The sequence below is a fragment of the Sciurus vulgaris genome, assembly GCF_902686455.1.
Source record: "Sciurus vulgaris genome assembly, chromosome: X".
NCBI classification, from domain to species: Eukaryota; Metazoa; Chordata; class Mammalia; order Rodentia; family Sciuridae; genus Sciurus; species Sciurus vulgaris.
In genome coordinates, this window is record NC_136471.1 from 20,927,620 (window position 1) to 20,953,073 (window position 25,454).

The 25,454-nt window shown below is 36.7% G+C and overlaps 1 protein-coding gene across 2 annotated transcripts in view; it reads right to left on the reverse strand.

Annotated features, from left to right (window-relative positions):
* The window catches only part of STK26 (serine/threonine kinase 26), a 55,162-nt gene that overhangs the window by 12,139 nt on the left and 17,569 nt on the right, over positions 1-25,454 (reverse strand). Inside the window, exons 3-4 of one of the 2 annotated variants that reach the window (XM_079124751.1) lie at positions 11,484-11,714; positions 1,112-1,168 (exon numbers count right to left, since the gene is read on the reverse strand). In XM_079124751.1, coding sequence (XP_078980877.1) covers positions 1,112-1,168; positions 11,484-11,714 — 288 coding nt within the window. The remainder of the gene's footprint in view (positions 1-1,111; positions 1,169-11,483; positions 11,715-25,454) is intronic. The other variant, XM_079124752.1, reaches the window with a different exon arrangement.

Below are 25,454 nucleotides of genomic sequence, written 5' to 3' on the forward strand. Positions count from 1 at the left end.
CAAGAGTTCAAATCCAGTCTTCGCAACTTAGTAAGACACTTAGCAACTCAGTGAGACCCTGCCTCTAACAAAATGTAAAAAGGGCTGGGAATGTGGCTCAGTGGTTAAGCACCCCAGGGTTCAATCCCTAGTACCAGAAAAAAAAAAAAAAGGGATCATACTAACATGGGGAAAACAGTTTCTCAGAGGTATTCTGCATGTGAACATATCTTCAATGGGTGGAAATTTTCCTGCACTCTGCAGGACTTAAACATTCTGATACTGGCCCACTAAAATGGCAGTAACTGTCAGTCATTTTAACAACCAAAATATGCCATCACATTTCCAAATAACCTATAGTGGGGCAGAGAGAAATCTGTACAGCACTATATATGTAGGCCTACTTGGTCAAATCCCTGAAACCAATGTGTTAGTCACTTTGGGCTGTTCTAACAGAAAACCACAGACCCGGTGACTTAAAATAGCAAACACTTATTTCTCACAGTTCTGGAGGCTGGGGAGTCCAAGATCAAGGTTCTGGAAGACTGAAGTCTGGTGAGAGTACACTTCCTGGTTTCCAGATGGCCATCTTCTCGATGTACCCTCCCAGGGTAGAAAGACAGCTAGAGAGCTCTCTGGAATCTCCTTGACACATTCCTGAGGGCTCTGCCTTCTTTACCTAATTTCCTTCCAAAGGCCCACTTTCTGATACTATCACATTGGAAGTTAGGATTTCAACATATGAATTTGTGGGGGACACAAATATTCAGTTCATAATCACTCTTAGTGACAGTTATCTCAATTATATATTTTTTAAAAATCAAAGAACATTCAGTCTTAGGATACACTTGCAAAAGTCAAACTCAAACCTGACAACAATTAGCACACACCCCACTCCTAATTCAGGGGAATCTTATTTATTAAGCTGTTGTATTTCTTGCATACTCACAGATTGTCAGCAACATGCTCAAATCTGCAATAAAGCAGTATCTACATAAGTGTAGTGGTCCTCAAGAGTTTAATTTGAACATATTAACTAATATAACCATTTAGCTTTGCTCAAAAGCCACCACTTACTTGAATTAACAGAAAATGGTTAAAAATGTTTGTGTAATTATTTTAAAATACTTACAAGATCCAGTGCTGAACCGCCGCCCAGATATTCCATTATTATCCATAATTTTGAACCCTGTAAAGCCATGGAACAATTTAATAATTATAAACTTTACTCAAAATAACATAGTAGCAAAAGTTAAATCTTACATACTAATGTAATGATTTTAAAATAGATGTTTAAAAGTGGTTGCTTTGAATACAGAACATATTTTTCCGTATACCATTATACAAAAAAATAAATAAATTTCAGAGCCTAGACTCTATTTAGCCTTTGATATACCTAAACAAATACAGTATTGTTTGTTAATGTTAAGCTCTTAATAATTATAAAACTGAGAAAAAAGCCACAGCTTGCAATTGTTATCTTGAATGATGACATTGAAAGGAAAAGATAATTACATTAAAGAACAAGAAGAACAGACACATTTTTTATTTATTGTTTCCCATGTGATTTGAGAGTTTGAGAACACTGGATATTTTGCCTTATTTCAGTTTGGGTTTCATTTGTTTTAATGCAGTTTATGACTTTTATCAGCCATGATTAATGAGCATTTTTGGTGCATGTGTGGAACCTAGAAAGAATAGGGTTTTTTTGCCCTTTGATGTAAATAAATAAGGAAAGGGCAGTGTGTAACTCTTAAGAAAAAAAAAAAAAAGCATATGATTACTGCAGGTGAAATTAATTTCACTGTGATCACAACAAGAGTAATGAGGTTCATGGGGGAATATATGTATATGAATCCTAAAACAAATATACATACATACACACCATTCAGCTCCATCAGTTAAACACTGGAACAAAGCACTTACTTGTTTCAGATATGGCCTGAAATATTATGGATAATTCTCTCTCCATACCACTTCATGAATGATGTTCTCTGAAGGTTTTTTATGTATTTTTAGTTGTGGATGGACACCATACCTTTATTTTATTTATTTATATGGTGCTAAGGATCAAATCCAGTGCCTCACACATGCGAGACAAGTACTCTACCACTAAGCCCCAGTCCCAGCCCTCTCTGAATGTTTTTGAGAACACATAGATGACTAGAAATCAAAAGGTTGATTTTACTATACTGGCAGCAGCCAAGTTGTTATTCAATTATGTCCACAAAGTCCATTTCTAAGTAAGTTATTTAGAAGCAAGAATTTTTTTCCATTAAAAAAAAATATGTTTAAGTTCCTGGAGTAGTCCCCCCCAAAGAAAAATTTAACGTAAATGTATCCATAGTATATAGCATGAAGAGTTTCAGACAAGCAGTTCAGAGAAACAAACTACTACTTATACCTTAATGATTTTTCTAGGGGAAAATATATATTCAGTGTTGTGCTCTAACTTGGAATGCCAGGAACACATTTCTCGCCTTTACAGCCCCAGCTATGGAATGAAGGTTCTCAAGCTAATGCTGGTTCACTCACTCTAAAATCTGTGAGAAGACTCAGGAGTGCAATTTAAAATTTTTCAATCATCTCCATGCGACTGGGACTTTATTAAGGCAGAGAATGGACTCTAGTGACATGATGATGAGTCAGCAAATGGTTGAAGGTTGAAGAATCAGAGTTAAGTTGATATTGTAGTGTAGGGGCTGCGATGTGGCCTAGGGCTAGGGGCTGAGAAGAGAAGGATCAGTTAAATTAAAACAGAAGGATTCTCCTTTCTTAATGTGGACACTATGTAGGATACATAAAGGAAAGAGAGGAACAGTGCACCATCCAGTTCACTTCCACTAATCTTAACATCTGCTCACTTCTGCCAATGGCAGGCCAACTTGAACTGAGGAAAGAAAAAGCTGAAAGTCAGGTGTTCACAGGAGAAAAAAAGAAGAAATAAATTTCTACAATAGTGGGAAGGGAAGCAAAGTTCTGGGAGTGGTTCATATAACTTGTATTTATGCATAGGTATTCAGAACTGGAGAATTATAAACCTGACACGACTTTATATTTTTAAAGAAAAAAAGGTATTTCTTGCCACTCAAAATGGTGCATTCCTGTAATTCCAAAGACTCAGGAGGCAGAAGCAGAAGGATTACAAGTTGGAGGCCAGTCTCAGCAACTTAGTAAGGTCCTGTCTCAAAATAAAAAATTAAAAGGGCTGGGGATATAGCTCAGTGGTGGAGCACCCCTGGGTTCACTCCCTGGTATCACACACACAAAAGTGGTTCTTATAATGGCTTACAACTTAAGAATATTTTCTTTTACCATAGTTTCTAGCATGTACTATATTCTAGTATCTGAATTCAAAAGAAAACTTCCCATGTACTTGACATTTAAAAGAAAAAGATCTTATAAAATGAGTTTGTTTTAAGGTTCTGTATGAATGAAAAGCATCTGTTTTTCAAGTCTAAAACCAATGTATGCCCTTTTGTTTGTACCAATTCAAAATGAAAATTTACAAACTATCACCAGAAAGTATTCATAAAAAGCCTGACATGTGACCTTATAAAACAGTATATACTGTTTAGTTTTTAAAGTTAGGACCAAGCAACTTCCAGATCTGAGAATAGACTTTCTACCAGCAAGTGCTGTGCAGTAGAACTAGGTACTCCTTTGAGACAGGCAATGGTCCAGAGGTACCACATAGCATTCCTGACTGCCTCCTTTTGAACATCACTGGAGGATGGCCATAGACCTGGACATCTGGAAGACCATTAGCGGGGCAGAAGCTTGAAGCAAGGCCTGAGGAGCAAGGAAGAAATGGCAAAGTGGTGGGGCTCCTCCCTGCTCAATGCAGCTTAATGAAAACATGACCACAAACAAAACTAACCCAAAGTATCTAGCCACTATTTTGGGGGGTGTGATGTTACAGATTCTATCTTCAATTTCTACAAAAGGCTTTCATGTTGGAGGATACAAATAAATGGTTGGTTTGCCTTTTAAATAAATTAAAGTGCTAAGTTCTATCTACATACTGGTTTGAAATTCTAAATGAGTCAGGTGACTGTAAACTATAACCATAAACTTAGCATATAAAATTCCACATCTCGGCTTATTAAAGAATCCATATATCTGAATAATGGTTTGGAGGATTAAGTTTCAAGTTCTATATCAACATGGGCTTTCAGTTGGTGTTAGGAAATCGTCCCTAAATTCAGAAAACCTAAAGAATCATTGTAGGCTGGTATGGTGGCACACACTCACACACCTGTAAACCCAGGAGCTTGGGAGGCTGAGGCAGGAGGATCATGAGTTCAAACCCAGCCTCAGCAACTCAGTGAGGCACGGAGCAATTCATTAAGACTCTATCTCTAAATAAATACAAAAAAGGGCTGGGGATGTGGCTCAATGGTTAAGTGCCCCTGGGTTCAATCCCTGGTACAAAAAAAATAAAAAGGAAGTGCTCTAGAGTTGTCCTATTTACTGGAAGAAGTTAGTGTTACTGAATTTCTGATGTCTGAAGTATCAATTCTTGTCACCTCTTAAGTCCTTTGAACACCAATTATTTGCTGCTAAAGCAGAGTCTCGGCCAAAGTAGCAGAAATACTACTATGAACTTATAAAGCATTTGTTCATAGAAAAAAATAATTCAGTCAGGCACGGTAGCACAGGCGTGTAATCCCAGCAGCTCAGAAGGCTGAGACAGGAGGATGGAGAGTTCAAAGCCAGCCTCAGAAACAGTGAGGCCCTAAGCAACTCAGTGAGACAATGTCTCTAAATAAAATACAAAATAGGGCTGGGGTTGTGGCTCAGTGGTCCAGTGCCCCTGAGTTCAATCTCTGGTAACCCCCATCCAAAAAAAAAAGAAAAAGAAAAAGAAAAAACTAATTCAATATACGGATTATATGTATATATGAGAGAGGATTATTTATACTACCTACATGTTGAATTAAGTGGCTGGTCTAGTAATCCAATAGCCAGTAATAACACTGAGCATATCAACCAGCATGTACAATTGAAATAAGCCCGTCAGAAAAGGAAAAATATTCTGTGATAATACTTACATGAGGTACCTAGAGTAAGTCAAATTCAGTGACTCAAAGTAGAATGACAGTTTCCAAGGAGCAGGGAATGGGGAGTTATTGTTTAATGAGTTATAGTTTCAATTGGTAACATGTTCTGGAGATGAATGATGATGACTTCACACCATTGTGAATGTACTTAATGCCCATGAACTTCAAAATGGTTAAAGTGGTAAATTTTATGTTATGTGTCTTTTACTACAATCGAAAAACACAGAGAACATAAGATTTTATAGAACTGCAAAGGACAGTAGAGATCATCTTACCTAGAATATGGCTAGACACTTTACCACCTCTGAACCATTTGCTTCCCGTTTGGAATGCCTTGTCCCTACCCCAACCTCACATTCCAACCTTCCATTGCAATCATACTCCAGGCAGACCTAGTTCAAATTTTATCTCCTCAACTTCAGGGTTATTGCCCTTGAGGTACAGGTAAGTAGGTAATAGATGAAGCAAAGCAGAAATCCGTATCTGAGACAGAGAAGAGAGTCAGAGACCAGAGGCATGAATTTAATTGTCAAAATAAAGTGGAGGAGACTGACCATGGCAAAGAAACAAAATGAGAGGCACTCAATAAATATGCATCTGTTAAACTGAATCTAATATGGGGCTTCTTAGAGATGTATTACTTTATGCTTAAAACTGTTGTCTTTTTTTGTACCAGGGACTGAACCCAGGAGTGCTTAACAATTGAGCCACATTGCCCCCAGTCATTTTCCATATTTTATTTAGAGGCAAGGTCTTGCTGAGTTGTTTAGGGCCTTGCTAAATTACTGAGGCTGGCTTTGAACTCACAATCCTTCTGTCTCAGCCTTCCAAGCTGCTGGGATTACAGGGGTGCACCATTGCACCCGGCAAGCTATTCCTCATCTGAGAAAAGAACATTTTGGTAAGGAGGAATATACTGTCTTCAATTTTCTTCAAGTTTTATATAACTATAAAATAATTTTAATAAAAGGATATTCTAAAGATACTAAACATACACTGGATGTAAGCACACACAGGCTTCAATGAAAACTGAGAAGGCCACAAAAGTATACAGAATCTATTCTGGAATACTTCACTTTATTCATTCAATTCTTTTTTAAAATAAATTTCAGTGGCAGTATATGTATATGTGTGTGTGGAGGGGTGATTATTTCCTTAACATAAACAGAAATCTAAAGGCAATTTTTAGCAGCAAATAAAGGCATGATTCAAATTCTACTCAATGCCTGAGTAAGCTTTATTTTAAGATTTACATTGAACTAGAAAAATATTTAAAGATTATAAAAGATTCTTCCAACATTATGAGATCAGAAGGGAAGGGTTTGCTTATTTTAGCACTCTTCATAAAGACTAACTTTGTCTGTCAAGAAACTCTGGAGTGAACTAAAATTAAAGGAAAACACTGTGGTCACACTGATGTGTTTGTCTGGTTTTTACTCTTGTTTTTAAAAATGAAGTTATACACTGAGCTCAGTCAAAATGAATACCTAGTACATTTTTGCATGTCTCAAGGAAATCACTACGATTGCATACAGTTTTAGAGAGCATATAATTTTCTCTCAAACACAACAACCTTTACTTCCAGCTTATGGTGAGGTCTTGGTTATGTATGATATCCTGTGCAAGGGCAACCTGAGAAAAACTGATACCCTACGCTGCTCAATTAACTTGACTCACGAAATCCTGTCATCTGAAATGTAAGGATGGGCCACGGAAGGTACACAATTGGTTGATAATGCAGTTTTCTGATGTTACTCAGAGAATGTGACCTTAAATTACATTCACTGCACTAAACAGAACCCTGTTATATGTGATTTTAGTTTAGAAAAGCCTCAAGTCTACACTATCAAAGGTTTAATAGAAATGGAAAATCAGTTGCTCAATTTAAAAAAGCGATTCAAATAAATAGTATTAAAAGACCCTAAGGTCATAGTATATTTCTTTTTCTATGTGTATATGTACTTGTCTGTATAGAGATTTATGTGTATATACCATGTATATTCATACATTTATTCACTTAAAATAGATACAGCTATTCAGTATTGGCCAACTGTGCATTTCTATAATTTTATCATGAAACAAAAAGTTCTTCACTGTATTTTTTTTTTGTTTTCTTTGTGGGAGATCAAACCTAGGGTGTCATGGATGCCAGGCAAGTGCTCTACCACTGAGCCACATACCCACCCTTAAAGTATTCTTTTACTCATAGATTTCAATTAATGATTGGGAAAGGAGATAAAAATGATTCAGTTTAATCCTTTAAGAACACCTTGGACAATGGTGGGATTTTTTTTGTTTTGTTTTGTTTTTATCACCGACTAGTCTGAGTATATTCTACAATGAAGATTTGGGACAAAACATAAATTAGTTTATATTTATTTAAAGGTTAAATAATTATTAGATGAGTAGTACATATAAACCACTGTGCTCAGTTTTGAAGAAAATATTTTTAAATGTGAAATCTTATAAAAATAGAGTTGTGACGCATTTTCTATGAGTACTGAACATGAATAAACAAAGGCTATATACAACCAGTAAAACATTCAATCCCATATCAGTACTTATTTCCAAAATAATAAATAAGATCCATTTTAAATAGGCCTTTTTAATATTTTAAGTCAGTCACCAAAAATAGCTTATCTGTTATAGGTGCCTAAAAATAGCAAGGGTTCAGGTTTGCTCTAGACTGGGTCTGGAATTACCAGTATTCAATCCAGAAACAGTCACCCCAAATGAACAAATAACACACACACACACACACACACACACACACACGCAAAATTCCTGGGACTACCTACAACGAAGTCTGTTATGGGAATTAGAAGGGTGACTTAAAAGTATTGAGTGAATGATCACTCACAAGATTTCTCTAAATGAATATCAACTGCTAAATTACCCTTTTAGGAGTAAACATGAATGCAACATTATGCTGCAAAGGACCAAAAATTATGCATGTAGTAAAATACGGTAACAGCCAACACTTAGAGGTAAATGCTGAAATTGAATAAAAATTATCAGTATTATTACCTCCTTTTGGAGGACTTTTTTTTTCAAATCACCCTCAAAAACAGGATGCTCACTTATTTGTGCCTCATCTGCAGCTTATATACACGTTCATCATAAAATCTGCACCATTTTCATGCAATACTGAACTGTAAGGTCCTTGATGGCAGGAGCGAGCTATTTTATATCTTTAGCACCTAGTACAGTGTATGATAGACTGTTGAAAGATTCATTCTAATATGCATACACTCTCCATCCAATTCATATGTTAAAATAAATCAGACTTGTAAAAAAAAAAAAGCACTGAAAACTGATGGTAAATTTTTATATTGGGTGTTTGTTTTGTTTTTGTATAAGGGATTGAACCCAAGGGCACTCAACTACTGAGCTACGCCTCGTTGAGTTGCTCAGGGCCTTGCTAAATTGCTGAGGCTGGCTTTGAACTGGCAATCCTCCTGCCTCATCCTCCCAAGCAGCTGGGATTACAGGCCTGCACCACTGCGCCCAGCTTATATTTGCATTAATTAATATAAATGCTGATCGAGAAAGCAATGACAGCCTGGGAAGTCATCAAGATGGAGGAATAAGAAACAGCAACCCTCCCCAACGCCACCACACAGATGCAAACCAAAAAAAACCTTCAAAGGGTTCAAGGGTCCTTTTAAGAAACTATAACAACACAGTGGCGCAAAAGAAGGCAGAAAATGCCCATAGAAAGGACTATGGGTGGATCTGGCATACCTGAAACACCAGTGGACCGCTAGAAACAAAGAAGTAAGGCGGGAATTTTTGGTTTCGTCATGTTGCTGATGCCACCTCCTGATTCCCGAGTGATGCAGGGGAAGTTCACACACCAAACGCGAGCGCTTCGCAGCTGTGCGTCCACCCACAGCTCAAACGCTGGATTTACCCTCTCGGTCAACTGGTTCGCAGCCTGGCTAAAACCAACGCTGCTTTGTCCATGCCCTTGCTCCGCACACCAATTCAGTGGGCACTATGTACTCAGGAACCTGGACTCTAAACATGCGTCAGACATGGAGTCCCCACCATAGACCATTATGACTCGCACCAGGTTTGTGCCAAGGTCTTTCTGCGCATGCCCGCACTGCACACATAAACTCAGAGAACACTGAGTCACAGCCTAAGTTATGCTGCAGACCATCTCTATAGAGGCACAGTAGCCACCCACAGCTGACACACCAGAGTGATCATCACAACAAGCTAGCTCCCACTCGACCGAATCAAGTTTTCTTTGCGCATGCGTGCACTCTGAACACGGTCTCAGAGGCCAGTGAGCGATTCTCTTCCCCGCCCCCTAGTAGTGTGTGTGGGAGGGGTGCTTCCCATCTCCGCCTTTTTCACAAGCACACGCGCCTTGCATACCATCACCAATGTGACATCTGAGTCAAGTAAGAAATCCCCGCTGCAGGCGACTTACAGTATTGGATCTCTACAATTGTCAACACAGACCTCAGCTGACAGAGACAGTGTAAACGCTACCACTGTAGCCTGCCCAATCATTGCTTTCACATTCAGGCCATCATGTCTGGAAGGGAGGACACCACCACCAAATATTCAAATATGGATTTTAAGGCAAAAGAAATAATACCAACTCCCACCTTAATCAACTCTGAAAGGCAAAGGTCTAATACTGCCTTCCTTTGAAATTTTTCAACATGGGGATAAACAATTTTTTATTCCTTTATTTTTGGTGCCAAGAAGTGAACCCAGAGGTGCTTAATCACTGAGCCACATCCTCAGCTCTTTTTATTTTTTATTTTGAGATAGCATCTCACTAAGTTGCTTACAGCCTTGCTAAATTGCTGAGATTGGTTTTGAACTTGAAATCCTCTTGCCTCAGCATCCCTAGCTGCTGGAATTACAGGCATGAACCACCACACCCGGCAAAACAATTTTATCTTTTCAAAAATATATTTGGTTGTACAGAGACACAATACCTTTATATAATTCATTTATTTATATGTGCTGCTGAGGATCGAACTTAGTGCCTCACACATGCTAGGCAAGTGCTCTATCACCAAGCTGCAACCCCAGCCCTAACAATTTTATTTTTAAAATAATTTAAAACCCAGCCTAAGCCAGAGTTTTCTACCTAATTATTCATTTTCTTTATTTTTAATTTTTTAAATATTTATTTGTTCTCTTTAGTTATACATGACAATAAAGTCTATTTTGACATATTTATACAAACATGGAGTATATCTTATTCTATTAGGATCTCAATACACCTCAGGGTGTACATGATGTTAAGATTCACTGTGGTATATTTATACATGTACATAGGAAAGTTATGCCAGATTCATTCCACTGTCTTTCTTGTTCCTAATCCTCTCCCTTCATTTCCCTTTGTTTAATCCACTGTAGCTATTTATTCTATACATTTCAATGGACACAAATCCTGACTTCTACCTGTGGAACCCAAGAACTCTTGGGTTTCACTAAACAAAGAGTTTTCTGTTGTGCAGTAACATCTCCATCTGCTGGAACTTTAGGCGGCTGCTAATTACGAGATCTTGGGACCAACAAAAAAAATCCAACTTCAGCAGGGGGCAGGTATTACTTCATTTTATTCCATTGTAACAAAAAGTTAGTCCCCTATATCCATGAGTTCCTTATTCAAGATTCAACCAACTGTGGGTCGAAGATATTTGGAAAAAATAAAACCTCTCTACTGAACGAGTACAGACTTTTTTTGTCATTATTCTGTAAATAATACAGTATAACAGCTATTAACGTAGCATTTACAATGTATTACAGAATAATCTACAGGTGATTAGAAGGATATACACAGGTTTATACAAATACTATGTCATTTTATATGGTTGAGCATCTGAGAATTTTAGTGTCTTGGGAAGGAGGGCCTGGAACCAATCTACTGGGGATAATGAATGACTATGTTTATCATGTGCTTGAGACGTGCCAGACTCTGTGCTGTGATAAAGAAACCAAGACTATTTAAGCTAAACTGCCTGCTATCAAGAAGCTCACAACATGATGGAAGAGAGAAATGCAACCACCATAACTCAATGGAATAAGAGACATAAAATTTTCATCAATTCTGGAGATTGAGACAGAATGGACTATTGAAAAGAGTGTGTAGGAACCAAGGTGGATGGCTTTTTCCTGACAAAGGATATGTCTCAAGAACCAGCTGCTCCATTTCAAATGCTCCTCCACTGAACCAAAAGTTTGGGTATAGAACAGGATACAGCCGAGTATGGAGATGCATTCAGGATACGGTTGCTAAATCTAACAACAGTTTATTTGGCACTATAATGGCTCTGGATTATGCCCGAAGGCCAAAGACTGCCAAATCCTAATTTGAGACATTGCTTTTCAAAAACAAAATTTTAAGGAAGAGGAAGGAAAACATAATGAGAATACCTTATGACTTAAATGGTATAGCACACACATTACCTTTAAATACGACCCATAGTATTTTGTTACATATGAGCTGTCACATTGACTCAAAACAGTTATTTCTTGTTGAATGTCTTCTATTTCATCTTCAGCTTCCTCAAGGTCAATGATTTTAATAGCAACGACTTGCTGAGTACGGTTATCAATTCCTTTGAAAACTTCTCCAAATGAGCCTTTTCCAATGCGTTCTAATTTTGTGAACAGTTCTTCTGGATCTGCTATATTATTCTATGGGGAGGATGGAAGAAAGAACACAAATGATTGTTTTAATGAAGAAAATGAATCACAGAAGACAAAAACACTTTTTGTATAGGTTTTCACTTTTTATTATTTTTTAATGGTATGTATTTGCTGGGTATGGAGTAATCATTCAACACATATACAATGTATAATGATCAAATCAAGGTAATTAGCATTTTCATTTCATTGAACATTTATCATTTCTTAATTTTTTAAAAGCCTACCAACTCCTTTGATTCTTCTCCACATTTGTTTTGTTAGAACAACTGTAATCTCAAACAGTCAGCTGGTCCACATTCTACTGGATCGCCTACCCCAAAAGGATTTAGCTGATCGTGCTACCACAAACAATCCTGTACAGCAAATGTCAGAGGACTGCCAAAAGATTAAATATATTTTGGAACAAAGCAGAGGCTTATAAACAGTTTGAACATTAATGCAAATGTAAGAAGAGTTATATAAACATTCTTCCCGGGTGTGGTGGCCCATGCCTGCAATTCCAGTCACTCGGGAGGCTGAGGCAGGAGGATTGCAAGTTGGAGGCTAGCCTCAACAAATTAGTGAGACCCTCTCAAAATAAAAAATGACTAGGGATGTAATTCAGTGGTAGAAAACCACTGTGTTCAGTCTCCAGTAACTAAAATAATAATAAAATGATATTCTCTCAATATTACCCTTGAACTCTCCTCTGTCTCCAACTCACATCACAATCCACCAACCCATAATTCCAAGCAACAAAGAACACAAAAGACTTCTAGTTCTTTTTTTAAAATTTAGGATCCTATTTGTGTGAAATGTACTCATCAATGGCTGAAATGTTTTTTGTCTTTTTTGGTAATAGCTATTCTAACTGGGGTAAGATGATACCTTTTTGTGGTTTTGACTTCATTTCCCTGATATATAATAAAGTTGAGAGATTTTTCATAAATTTATTGGCCATCTGAATTTCTTCTTTTGACAACTTTCTATGCATATTATTTAGGATCCTATTTGTGTGAAATGTTCTCATCAATGGCTGAAATGAGATTCTATGCCTTTATTAAACACGCTTCTCCATACTGGGGAATGAAATCTACCAAAATATGCTAAGTCCACATATGAATATATCACAATGAATCCTGCTTACATGTATAATTACAATGTACTAATTAAGATAGTAATAATAATAATTGAGAGATCAGTAGAGTACAGGAAGCAGATGGGGGAGGGGAGAAGGGAAAGAAAAGGTACTGGAGAATGAGATTGATTATATTGTTAATGTGCACATATGAATGTGGTATAATGAATCCCACTATTATGTATAATTTTAATGCTCCAATAAAAATATTAAAAGAACTCCTCCCCAAAAGTACAGGAAACAAAAGCAAAATTATGCAAATGGAATTATATCATACTAAGAAGCTTCTGTACACCAAAGGAAACAAAGTTAAGAGACTTTGCAGCATACAACTTTGAATTAGAATTTTGCTCCCACAAGACAATCTTTTTATACTTCTTCAACCTTCACTGTTAAAGACATACTTCTGATCAAGTAGCATCGCAAGATGTCCAAGCCTTCCCCAAAGACCATATTATTAAATTATTCTTAAGTAATTTATTAGTCTAAAACTTTGAGTTCTGCCACAATATAGGAGGATGCAACTTAGTACTGGTGAGTTGAATTATAATCGATTTGTCAATTGAACCTAAAATATCTGTTCATTTTCTATAATTTTACCTAGTTTTACCTTATCACCAGTTTCAGGAGACAATTATGGAGTTAACATGTCCCTTATATCTTATTATTAAAGAGGCCATTAAGGTTTATTTTTCTCTTACCAATTTCTTTGCTCCATGGTTACCAAATAGACACACTACTACTTTAGTAACCTGGTTCCTTTTGAGGTAACTTCAAAACATACTACTGCTTTTAAAGAATTTCATCAAGTTCTTTTTTAGTCTGCCTAAAATACAGTTTGCACATGATGTATTTTACCTTATAAGCTTCCCCCATTCTCCTTAATTGGATTTTTTTCCCTTTCTAAAACATGCACGTTCCATGTCAGAGACTCTTTGACACTGCAAGCTATGTGTGCGTCCTCACCTACCTTCAGTATGCACATGAAACAAATACACCTTGAGAGCCCCATATGGTCTTTAAAAAAATAACTTTAAGATTTCCAGTATGTTGCAAGTGCCTCTTTAAGGCTCTTCAGGGCTCATATTTTGTTGCAATATCTTCTCAAAAACACAATTTCCTTGGTGTCCTCTTTTATCAAGCTATTATGCGTAATTTCATTGTGATCACTACTTCATTACACAGAGTAGTGATCCCACATTTACCTCTTCCTACTTTTGGTGATGGTTTTTGTTTTTCTAGTGCCCTGTGGTAAAAATTTCTACCAAATACCTTGATAATGGGTTCACTTCTGTATAACTTCCCAAATTCAGTGAAGTTGGACACTTTTCTAAAAAATGAGTCAGGCTGTTCTGATGCAACAAAACCATTCTAAAGTTTGGAAATATGCTATTGATGAAAAATACACCTTTTGATAACACGCTCTGGGAAGTGTATATTCATTAACTCTGTAACAAGAATCTTCTGTTGTTAAGAAACAAAAATTAAATCCTAATCTTCCTAATTAGTGTTTTAGAAGGATTTAACTGGAACAATCAACCCCAGGGAGGATACAGCTGTTCCTTGCTTTCTATAATAAATGGATTCCGGCAAATATGTAAATCAAAGATTTAAAAATCAAATCACATTTTGCATTTTAAGGAAGCTCTGAAGTAAATCCTAACTCATCAGTATACTTTAAGATTTTATATCAAGGAATAGCTAGTTGTAGACAGAAAAACCCATCATTTACACAATGTATTTTACTTCCTCCTCTTTTATTTTGGGTCTAAAACTTATGCAAAACATCATCTGTGGAGTGAAAGGAATCATGAAAATAAGTTTTCTCTAGCATAACTTTACTTCTCTAAGTATTCGAGGGATAGGGAGTCCTGCTCAATTTACCAATTTCTGAATCCCTGATAGATAACAGCCAAGTTCTAATTCCCCCTTCAGCATTTTAAGCCAAGGTATCCTAAGTATCTTCAAAACCACAGATTGCCTTCTTGTTTTTAGTACAAGGGCAAAAGTCAAGTAAATAAATGGTAATCATCCCAAATAATGCAATTACAAAACATTCACATAAAGATGCTGGTTTGTGCCAGGTGTGGTGGTACAAGTTTATAATCTCTAGATTGTAGCTAGAAGTGTAGCTCAGTGATAAAGCACTCCTAGGTTCAATCCCTACTACCAATCAAAAAAGGAAGAGGAGGAGGAAGGGGAGGGAGAGGGGGAGAGGTGTGTACAATCATTCCCATTACTCGTGGAGACTAGAAGAAAATCAAGTCAGTGCCCTCTATACCCTAAATCTAATATTCTTTTAAGACTATTAGAATTTCTAAATGTTTCTATTTCTGTTGCAAATTAAAAGGTACTATTGTGTTTGCATTGCTTTCTCAAAGCCACAGCCCAAGTAGGTGTTGTAAATTGTCAAGCAGCAAATACAACCTAAGAAAACTTCATACTGATTTACAACTAATGATAGATTATTTCAACAAGCCCCATAAATGTGGGTCTGTAAAAGTGGAAACCTCGCAGATCCACCTCAGAACATTCACATTAATTCTCTGATCTGCTTTACCTATTCAGATTGGCTTCAATATGCATCCTTTACTATAACAAACTTAAATCATAGAAGGTATTATTACCACTAAAGAACTATTCAGTAGGGAATTACTATCAAGAAGCCTAAAAGAGGAAATATTTTATGGTGATCATCTTGCTTTTCTTCTATGGAAAGTCAGAGGCAGATGGAAGGAGGTTTTTTGGATTTTCAAACAATATTTTCTTTTTTATTAGAGCATCGTAATTTTCCATAGCAATTGGGTTCATTCTAAATGGATGATTTTTTTTTTATATTTTAGTTGTTGATAAACCTTTATTTGTTTATATGTGGTGCTGAGAATCGAACCCAGTGCCTCACACATGCTAGGCAAGTGCTCTGCCCCTGAACCACAACCTCAGCCCATGAATGGATGAATTCTTAAAAGTTCTCTAAGTGCTCATCAATTTTGGCTGTGTATTAGAATCACATGGATAACTTTAAAAATGCAGATACCCAGGCTTCATCCCAAAATTATTGATTTGTATATTTGATACTGTAGTCACATGAGTATTTTTGAAAAAGTGACCCAGATGATTACTATGTAGTCATTTTGGCATCAGTCTTGAGATTAACATTTGGAAAACACAGAGCAGACAGATGTGAAATTTGTATTCTTGATTACAGGAAACATATTATCCTTATTTTTCCCAGACAAGCATGAGGGTCTCATCTAGTTCTGTACACTAAGTAAACAACTTGGAGATTAAAATAAAACCAAGAAACTGAGAATGGTGGTGCACAGCTATAATCCCAGCAACTCAGGAGGCTAGGGCACAAGGGTCATAAGTTCGAAGCCAGCCTCAGCAACCTAGCAAGGCCCTAAGAAACTTTTAACAAGACCCTATCTCAAGAAAAAAAAAAAAAAAACTAAGAAGGATCTCCAGGATATATAAAGAACTCAAAACACTTACCACCAAAAAAAAAAAAAAAAAAAAAAAAAAAAAAAAAAAAATCAAAACATGGGCTAAGGAACCAAACAGACATTTCACAGAAGAAGAAATACAATCAATCAAGAAACATGAAAAGTGTTCATCATCCCTTACAACTAGAGAAACACAAATCAAAACTACTCTAAGATTTCATCTCACTTCAGTCAGAATGGCAATTATCAAGAATACAAATAATAAGTGTTGGCGAGGATGTGGGGAAAAAGGTATACTTACACATTGTTGGTGGGACTGCAGATTGGTGCAACCACTCTGGAAAGCAGTATGGAGATTCCTAAGAAAACTTGGATTGGAACCACCATTTGACCCAGTCATTCCACTCCAGTTTATACCCAAAAGGACTTAAAATCGGCATACTACAGTGACACAGCCACATCAATGTTTCATAGCAGCTCAATTCACAATAGCTAAACTATGGAACCAACCCAGGTGTCCTTCAACAGATGAATGAATAAAGAAAATGAAGTACATACACACAATAGAATATTACTTAGCCTTAAAGAAGAATGAAATTATGGCATTTGCAGGTAAATGAATGGAGCTAGAGAATATTATGCTAAGTGAAATAAGTCAATCTGAAAAACCAAAGGCTGAATGTTTTCTCTGATATGTGGATGGTGATCCATAGTGGGGAGTGGGTAGGGAAGAATGAAGAACTTTGGATTATGCAGAGGGGAGTGAGGGGAGTGATGGGGTGGGGATGGAGAGTATGGTAGAATGAGTCAGACATTATTATCCTATATACATGTATGTTACACTACAGGTGTGATTCTGCATTTAGAAGAATAAAAAAAAGAATCAACATAGCAGGCTGGGGTTGTACCTCAATGATAGAGTGCTTGCCTAGCATGTGTAGAGGCACTGGGTTTGATTCTCAGCACTGCATATGAATCAAATAAATAAAGTAGAGGTCCACTGACAGCTTAAAAATACTAGAAAGGGCTGGGGATGTTGCTCAGTGGTTAAGTACCCCTGAGTTCAATCCCCAGTACCAAAAAAAAAAAAAAAAAAAGGATTTGAGGATTTGATACTTACATGTCTGCCCCTATGCTTTAAAATCAAGTCTCCAACAATATAAAGGATGCATTTCTAAAGTTATCACTTATTGTCAATACTAGAAACATAATATTTGTTGCAACACAAGCAATATAACTCATGCTTTCTTGGTGTAGCATTCTTAAACATTGCTTTTACTCAATATAGCCTATGTATATTCTACAGGGTGTATAACAGGTTAGGATGTGATTGGTGATAGAGTTTTGAGTTTAAGAGCCAACACTGATGAAGAATAAAATTAAGATCTAGTTAGCAGTAGAAAATGGGTCCAAATTGTAGAGGGTGACATTAGGAATGGGTGACCAGATCAAACAAGAAAATTGTAGACAGAATTAGAATTAAAATTTTGTTTCATCCAGGGATTGAATCCAGGGTGCTTAACCACTGATCCACATCTCCAGCCCTATTTTATGTTTTACTTAGAGACAGGGTCTCACTGAGTTGCTAAGTGCCTCGCTAAGTTGCTGAGATCAGCTTTTAACTGTCAAAATCCTCCTGTCTCAACCTCCCCAGCCGCTGGGATGGCAGACGTGTACTACCTTGCCTGGTCAGAATGAAATCTTGAAAGTCAAAGGCGGGGACAAATATAAGGTAAAGAATCTGTTTCCTTGAATCTGAGGTAGCTAAGACCTCTAATCTGGGCCTGAGTGAAAACATAGTAAATTTAAGGAAGAGACAAGAGTTTGTTCAGAGGATTTGATCAGGAAGGATTGAGTTCAGACATTCTTAAGGAACCGGCAAGGTACAAAACTCAAGCAGAGCAAGGCTGAATTCATAGTTTTGCATTTACATCCCTTTTTAAAAACATTTTTAGATGTTGATAAGAATTTTTTTATTCATTTATTTATATGTGGTGCTGAGAACTGAACCCAGTGCCTCACACATGCTAGGCAAGCGCTCTACCACTGAGCCACAACCCCAGATACTTGCCTCCCTACCTTAATGAAGCCCATGTGGTGAATCCTCTCAGCTATAAGTTTTTGCTTTTAACAAAGGTTGGCCTGTCTGAGTACCCATCAGTGATTCCCTGATAAGGAGGGACATGACAGAGAATGATGAGCAAAGAGTGCGCTAATGATATCAAGGCTTAAAGAGGAAAACCTCTTATTCCCTTCAGATTCTCAAGTTGTAATACTAGGACTGACATACAGTGAACAAAGGGTACCCTAAAAATCACAGAGAGTAACTAAAAACTTCAACCTAACAATGTATTAAAATCTAGACATACATCTAATTAGCTACCTATTTAAATCACTCAGATTAGGTCTCCCAAGCTGGAGATGAAATGCTTTTTTGGGTGACTCCCACATCTATACCATTACCTATCATTTAACAAGTAGAATGCATATTAACAAAAACCATCCTTTGGGCTGGGGATATAGCTCAGTTGGTAGAGTGCTTGCCTCACAAGCACAAGGCCCTGGGTTCAATCCCCAGCACTGCAAAAAAAAAAAAAAAAAAAAAAAAAAAAAAAATCATCCTCTACTGGATCCATGAGCCTCATATTAAATCACTGTTTTATTATGATCACCTATATTAAAATATATTTGCTCTAGGAACATTGCTTAAAAACGTTCTTGAGTGTTTCCTAACCAAGATATTCCATAAAGAAAAAAACATTTAAAATCATGTTCCTCTTAGCACTGCTGAGTTCAAGACCACAGGACACTATCTTTTTCAAGTGCTGGATATCATCCTGCAAAACTGCTTTCTCCCTCAGTCATAGACATTTAGAGCCACAAGGAAATACATATACCATCCAATCCAACCCCCTATCACTACCATCAACAACAATGCTTGCTATGTATATCTTAAAATAATATCACCAAAGTTTCTTAGCATTTTTAATACCTTTACTTAGTTTATTTATTTTTTATGAGATGCTGAGGATTGAACCCAGTGCCTCACATGTGCCAGGCAAACTATCACTGAGCCAAAACCCCAGTCCCTCTTAGCATTTTTTAAGACAATGTATTGTTGCTAACAATATATATCATGTTGTACATGTAGATGTCTTGAACTTACTCCTCCTAAGTGAAAGTCTGTACCCATTAATCCATCAGTTGCCAGAACATGGATGAACCTGGAGGGTGTTATGTTAAGTGAAATAAGTCAGAGACAGAAAGACAAATACTGCGTGATCTCACTGATATTTGGAATCTCAAAATGTGGCTCTCATAGAACTAGAGAGTAGAATGGTGGCTACCAGGGCCTGGGGCACTTGATGGAGGCAGGTATCAGGGAGATGTTGGTCCAAATGATATAATTTCTTACAATTTTCAAACCACTGTATAATCGGCTGACCCTTGTACGTGTCCATAACTACCACATATTTCAGATTAGAATCCTAATGAAAAGTAATCTGTAAATACCTTGACTTTCTGTCAAAGTTACTATATTTGGCCTATTTTTTGTTTTCCCTGTCAGCAACTAGACTGGAATCTGCTAGTCTCTAGAGTGTAGGAGGCAAAGTAGCAATGGTATTCCATATCGTAATTCCCATAGGATCCAATGTCAGGAAGCCACTGGCTCCAGTTCCAGCCCTATCAGTGATTTATTGTAGACTTGAGTAACCCTTTAACACTAAGGTTTTCAGTTGTGCTCATTAAAAAGTCCCACAAATCAATGAATTTGTCCAAAAATAAAAAGAGTATTTAACATCAATTATTAATCTTGTGCCATTTCATGTGGGCCTAGAATTGTTTAAGTGACTGTGTGAATGCTCAGATTAATGATGAGAAGGATAAAATAAACTCCCCATAAATTTGTCTAAACTCTTGGAGAATATGATGTTAGAAGAGAGTTGGTCTACCATTCATAACCTCAGGTTCATGTTATAAGTATCTGATAAAATTTTATGGATTCTTTAAGAAGACCCCTGTGATTTATATTCCTGAAATAAATGCTTAGTTTCACTATATTTTGCATATGACAGAATAAGAACTAAGATAAAATTTAAGTATATCTGTATATGTTTCAAATTATACATGAAGAATTTGGCAAGAGGTCAGATTCTTTTAGGTGGTCAGTAATGAAAATTTGTATTTCCATGTTTATAAGGGCTAAATAATATTTAAGTATATAAAGAAAATGTCCTCAGTTTATCTATTTTTGTAGTTTACTCACATTTTTCTATCTTTCTCGAAGGTTATTATAACTTGTCTTTGCATCATAGTGTAGCAAATTGCCAGATTTCACATATGTGCAATGAGATAAATGAAATTTAGTCAGAAATACAGGTATAACAACTCTGGGCTTCCTTGTGGTCATCAACGGCATTCGATCAACTCACAATTGAGGCCCTTTCTGTACTCACTCGCTTAAAGGGCAGAGTTTTGAGATGGATGAGGCCAGCCCCGCCACTGTGATCCTAATGACAATGCATGAAGTCAGAGGTCTCACACAGCATTGTTGTGTACTCGTAAAGCAACCATTTAAACTTTGAGCAATATTATGCACAGCAAGAAGAAAAATGTGTTCATAAAGCAGAAATACAATTAAATGTATAAGTACTTTTTCATCTCGCCTTTATTTTATTATGCCCATTTTTAAATGCACCTCATTAGCAAAAATACTTAGAATGCAAATATTTTAGTACAGGATAACTTCATTAAAATTATTACCAAAGGTTTTGACATAGCTATATGAATAACATAGCGGTTTGAGGAGTTTCCCCTGATTAGCAATTGTGATTCCACTTCATCTTTAAGAACAAAAGAATAATTGATAATATTCCTTCATCTTAATTCCTCCTACTCAAGAGAGGATAGAAGAAGAGCTTCCTCTCTGCCTCCTAACTTGCATTCTTCTCTTTACTCAAACTCAGATCACAAGAACAATGAAGCCAGCAGGAGCCATTCTCTCCTTTGGGGATGTAAAGAACGCAGTTCTTTACATATGTTCAGAAGACAGTTCAGTTTACAATGGGGTAAAGCAGAATGAGACATTTCTTTGACTCTATTGTCACTTTACCACATACCATATTTTTCTAAAGAAAGATGAAAATACAGAAAGAATGAGAAGAGATTTAACCAGACCTTCCCCCATATTAGAAATCCCCAAGCAAGAACCCATGTCGTAACAGGCAGCACTTTTATTAATTCCATTTCCCACATGTGGAGGTCTCATACCCCTGTTATTTTAATTTAGACTAGAAATATCAGACTATTTTGTTCAGCCAGGTAAATCATCCTTGGATCTAAGACCTCTTAAATTAAAGGAAATAACAAATTTTGTCTTTTTAACCAACTCCAGGATCTGAAGTTTCCTTAAACCTTTAATTACATCCAGGGGGAAGGAGAAGGAAACGTCCTGCAAACAATCACATTCTTCTCTCAATAAACCAAAAGTCAAGGCTATCATCACAATAAATGCTGGATGCAAATTCCATCGCATCATTTAGCTCATTTCTCTCTGACCTTACAGCCATTCCAAAGGAAAAAGGAGGTCTGGTTTCTCATAAGTATTACAGAGGTAAAGAGAGCAGAGAGGTCAGGCAAAATTGGCTTAATTTTGCTTATCCCGGAAATTGCAAGAAATCAGCGATTAAATGTCAGCTTCACCATCTGTATAATGAGGGAGAGAGGTGGACTCATGATCTCTAAATCGCTTCCTGTTCTAATGCTGTGTGAATCTGTGAAGTATTAGAAGGCAGATTCCTTTGTTCTCCTCCCTTTATCACCTACAGTCACCAAACCTAGTTTATATATAAATATATAATGTACCTTTTATTGTACTGGGGATTGAAATCAGAGGCACTTCACCACTGAGTGAAACCCCCAGCTCTTTTATTTTGAGAAAGTGCCTTGCTAAATTGCCAAGGCTGGTCTTGAACTTGTCAGCATCCTGCCTTGGCCTTCAGAGTCAATGAGATTATAGGTATGCACCATGGCACCCAGCCTTGTTTTGAAATGTAAGGTAAGGGATGAACTGGCATTGGCTCCTTAGTCAATTCTACAGTAGTACACGATAGCTAAAAGGAAAAGCTTAAACTACCCTGCAGTTCCAGTAAGAAAATGAGAATCACTAGTATGCTGCATTCATGTCTCAATTCTGATATAGTAAAGAAGCAGGCCTGGAAGCCAAGGGTGGATGAAGAGCTGTACAATGCATGCATGAGTCAACTCTTAAGACTTATCTCTGTCCCTCATTCTGTCCTATTATATATGAGCGACTATCCCCAAGTCAAAAGGAGCCAAGAATTCAACAAGTACAGGATATAAGTTTCCATTAGTCTTCCTGTCCTTAATCATGAAATAAATTCATTCAGAAAGTAAAGTATTCACAAAGTACAAGTTATACTTAATTGTAAAGATAACTTCGACATCCAACAAAATAAAACACCTAAAGGGAAAATTCCAGGCATATCTTAACCATATCTCAAGTCCAATGCTTCAGTAGGTAGTAGCTTAGACACACAAAGTTAAATGCAATGTTTCATTAGGGAATGGCTCCACTCTTTTATTTTTGAACCTTTTACTCTCACCATTTACCCAATGTACTATATCTTCCATCTACATTGGTAATATCTCCTCCATCTCTGAATGTCCTAGTATCTTTCATCAAAAGAACAAAAACCAAACAAAACTTCCCAAGCCCCCAGGGGAATCAATTGCTCCATCCTCTGCCCTCCCATAACCCTTTAGTCACACGTCCACTAAAGCATACATTTTATTATGTTTGCAATCTCTTTCATTGTCACCTTTCTATCTTCAACAGTAAGATCATTAAGGACAGGGCTCTCTGCTCTCTGAGCAGTGCCAGGTACCCTCATGGTACCCTCTACAGTACTTTATACCTTGTGGCTCTTGGATGCCTGTGGGGTGTTTACCTGGAAGACTGCCTAAGATGAAATCTTTGGCATGAAGTTATCCTTTTATTTGCAATTTGATTTGACTTTGGTACAAGAGAGATTACATTTAATAAGCTAAAGGATGTTAAAATAGGTATGAAATTTTAAGTTGATCCCTATCCTCACACGTGATTAACATAATAAAAGCTTTCCAAACACCTGGAGATTTTTTTCTTTCAACTAGAGAGTTCATTAGGTTGCAAAACAGCAGTTCTTGAAATAATATGGAGCTTTACACAAACAAAAGATGGTAGTAGCCAAAAGCACGCACGGGGCATATATCTGCAGTATATGCAAATCTGATTCTGGAAGCACATCTACAATCACAATTAACCAGGGCACATGACTACTGCATGTCCTGGAGCCATCTTGGATTTCATATTCTAATGTAAAGATTAGAGGTCTCCAAGAGCCACAATTTGCATTATTACTCTGCTGTACATGTCTTTTAATTTAGTTGGGCTAAACCCATGTAGAAATATACAATTCAACCCGGGGTCTGATTTAACCATGAATATTAGTGTTAAAATTAGAGGGATTATTACTGACTAGACAGGATGTTACATAAATATGGCCTGGGATTGGTAATAAGCCCTAACTATAAAATATTCATTCAGAAAAGGAGAAAAGGCCATATAATGAAAGGAAGACAAAGGTTCTGTTAATATATAAATGATAAAACAGGTATGCTAATTTATTCAGGCCATTATTTAATCAAACCCACATAGGGCACTTAAAAGTGATGGACAATGAGAGCCCCATTTATGCTATCCATATTAGCGGGAAAATAAAAGGATGTCATTCTAGTACCTTTGGTTAGAATAATAAGCACCTTTGGTTAGATCCAAGGCAGCAGCCCGTTATAGCAAATATCGAACTATCATGGGTAATGTTATGGTGAATCTTTAGCACGCTTATTAAAATGCATTGGATTAAAACAAAATTGATTTGCTCACTGCCTATCTTCCTTCTAGATGCAGAACTCCAATTAAAATCAATAGGTTTGAAGCTTGTAAGCACAGCACTAAATTATTAACACCATGAGTTCTTTTAGAAAATTAACACTGATTGAAAAAGTGGAATTTTACATAGACTTACCTTTTCATTCTTAATGAGAAAGTGGCTGCAGAATAATTTCCTTCCAACATTTTCCTCCTTAATCAAATCTATGCTCTGAACGAATTTAATCAAATAGTATTTGCAGTAGTTACCCAATGGAATCTTGAGACTAAGGAAAATTATCTCTTGGGTCCTGCTGGCTTTAACATTCTATGATCACAAGAAAATGATACTGATGGCACAAAGGCATCAATAGTAATATGATTTTAATCTTGGCAAGCACTAAGAATGGAGCTGAGGGGAGATTAGAGTGTACTCTAGAAGAAAGCTCTCTTTTAAGTTCAACAATCCACTTTTCATTTCCTCAAAGTGAAAAATATCATCGGAGTGTTTGATTATGTATGTATGTCTGTGTATGGGGCTTAAAGAATGCTTATTGTTATTTTTATAGCCTTCTTTAAAAGATTTGGAACAAAGCAAAATAATAAATAAGTACACATTCTGATACTGTGTATTCTTGGAGCATGTGTGTGAAACCTACCGACCTAACCTAAGAAGACCACTACAAATGAGCATAAAAACTAGCTCTGTACTGAGCACATGATACACACCACTTACATGAGAAAGTAGCTTACATTAACTAGATAGGGGCTGGCTGGAAGATGATGATTTTATTATTCTTTCCTTTCATTTGCACAGGGAACACCATTCATTTTTTATAAAGCCCTAAATATTGTCATATTTCCATTTTCCCAAAGAATTGCAGCTTAGAAACTCATCTACATTTTACTGTGAATTAATCTCCTCTGAAAGTTCCCCAACATTTCCTGAACTGAAAATTGTCAACCTAATCTCCATCCTGCCCCACACCCCACTGTCCTCTTCAATATCAATCTGAATATGCTAATATCTCTCTCTACAGGTAGATTCACAAGTTTTTACAACCACTGATCTGAGTTGACATTGCTGAAACCTGTTCACATTACTGAATTAAATGTCTGACAAATTAAATGTCCAAACAAAAGGGGAAATGTCACTGAATTATGAGATATCTACTAACATGAGTTTAATCTTCTAATTTTTAAACAAATATCACTATTAATGTAAAGCTATT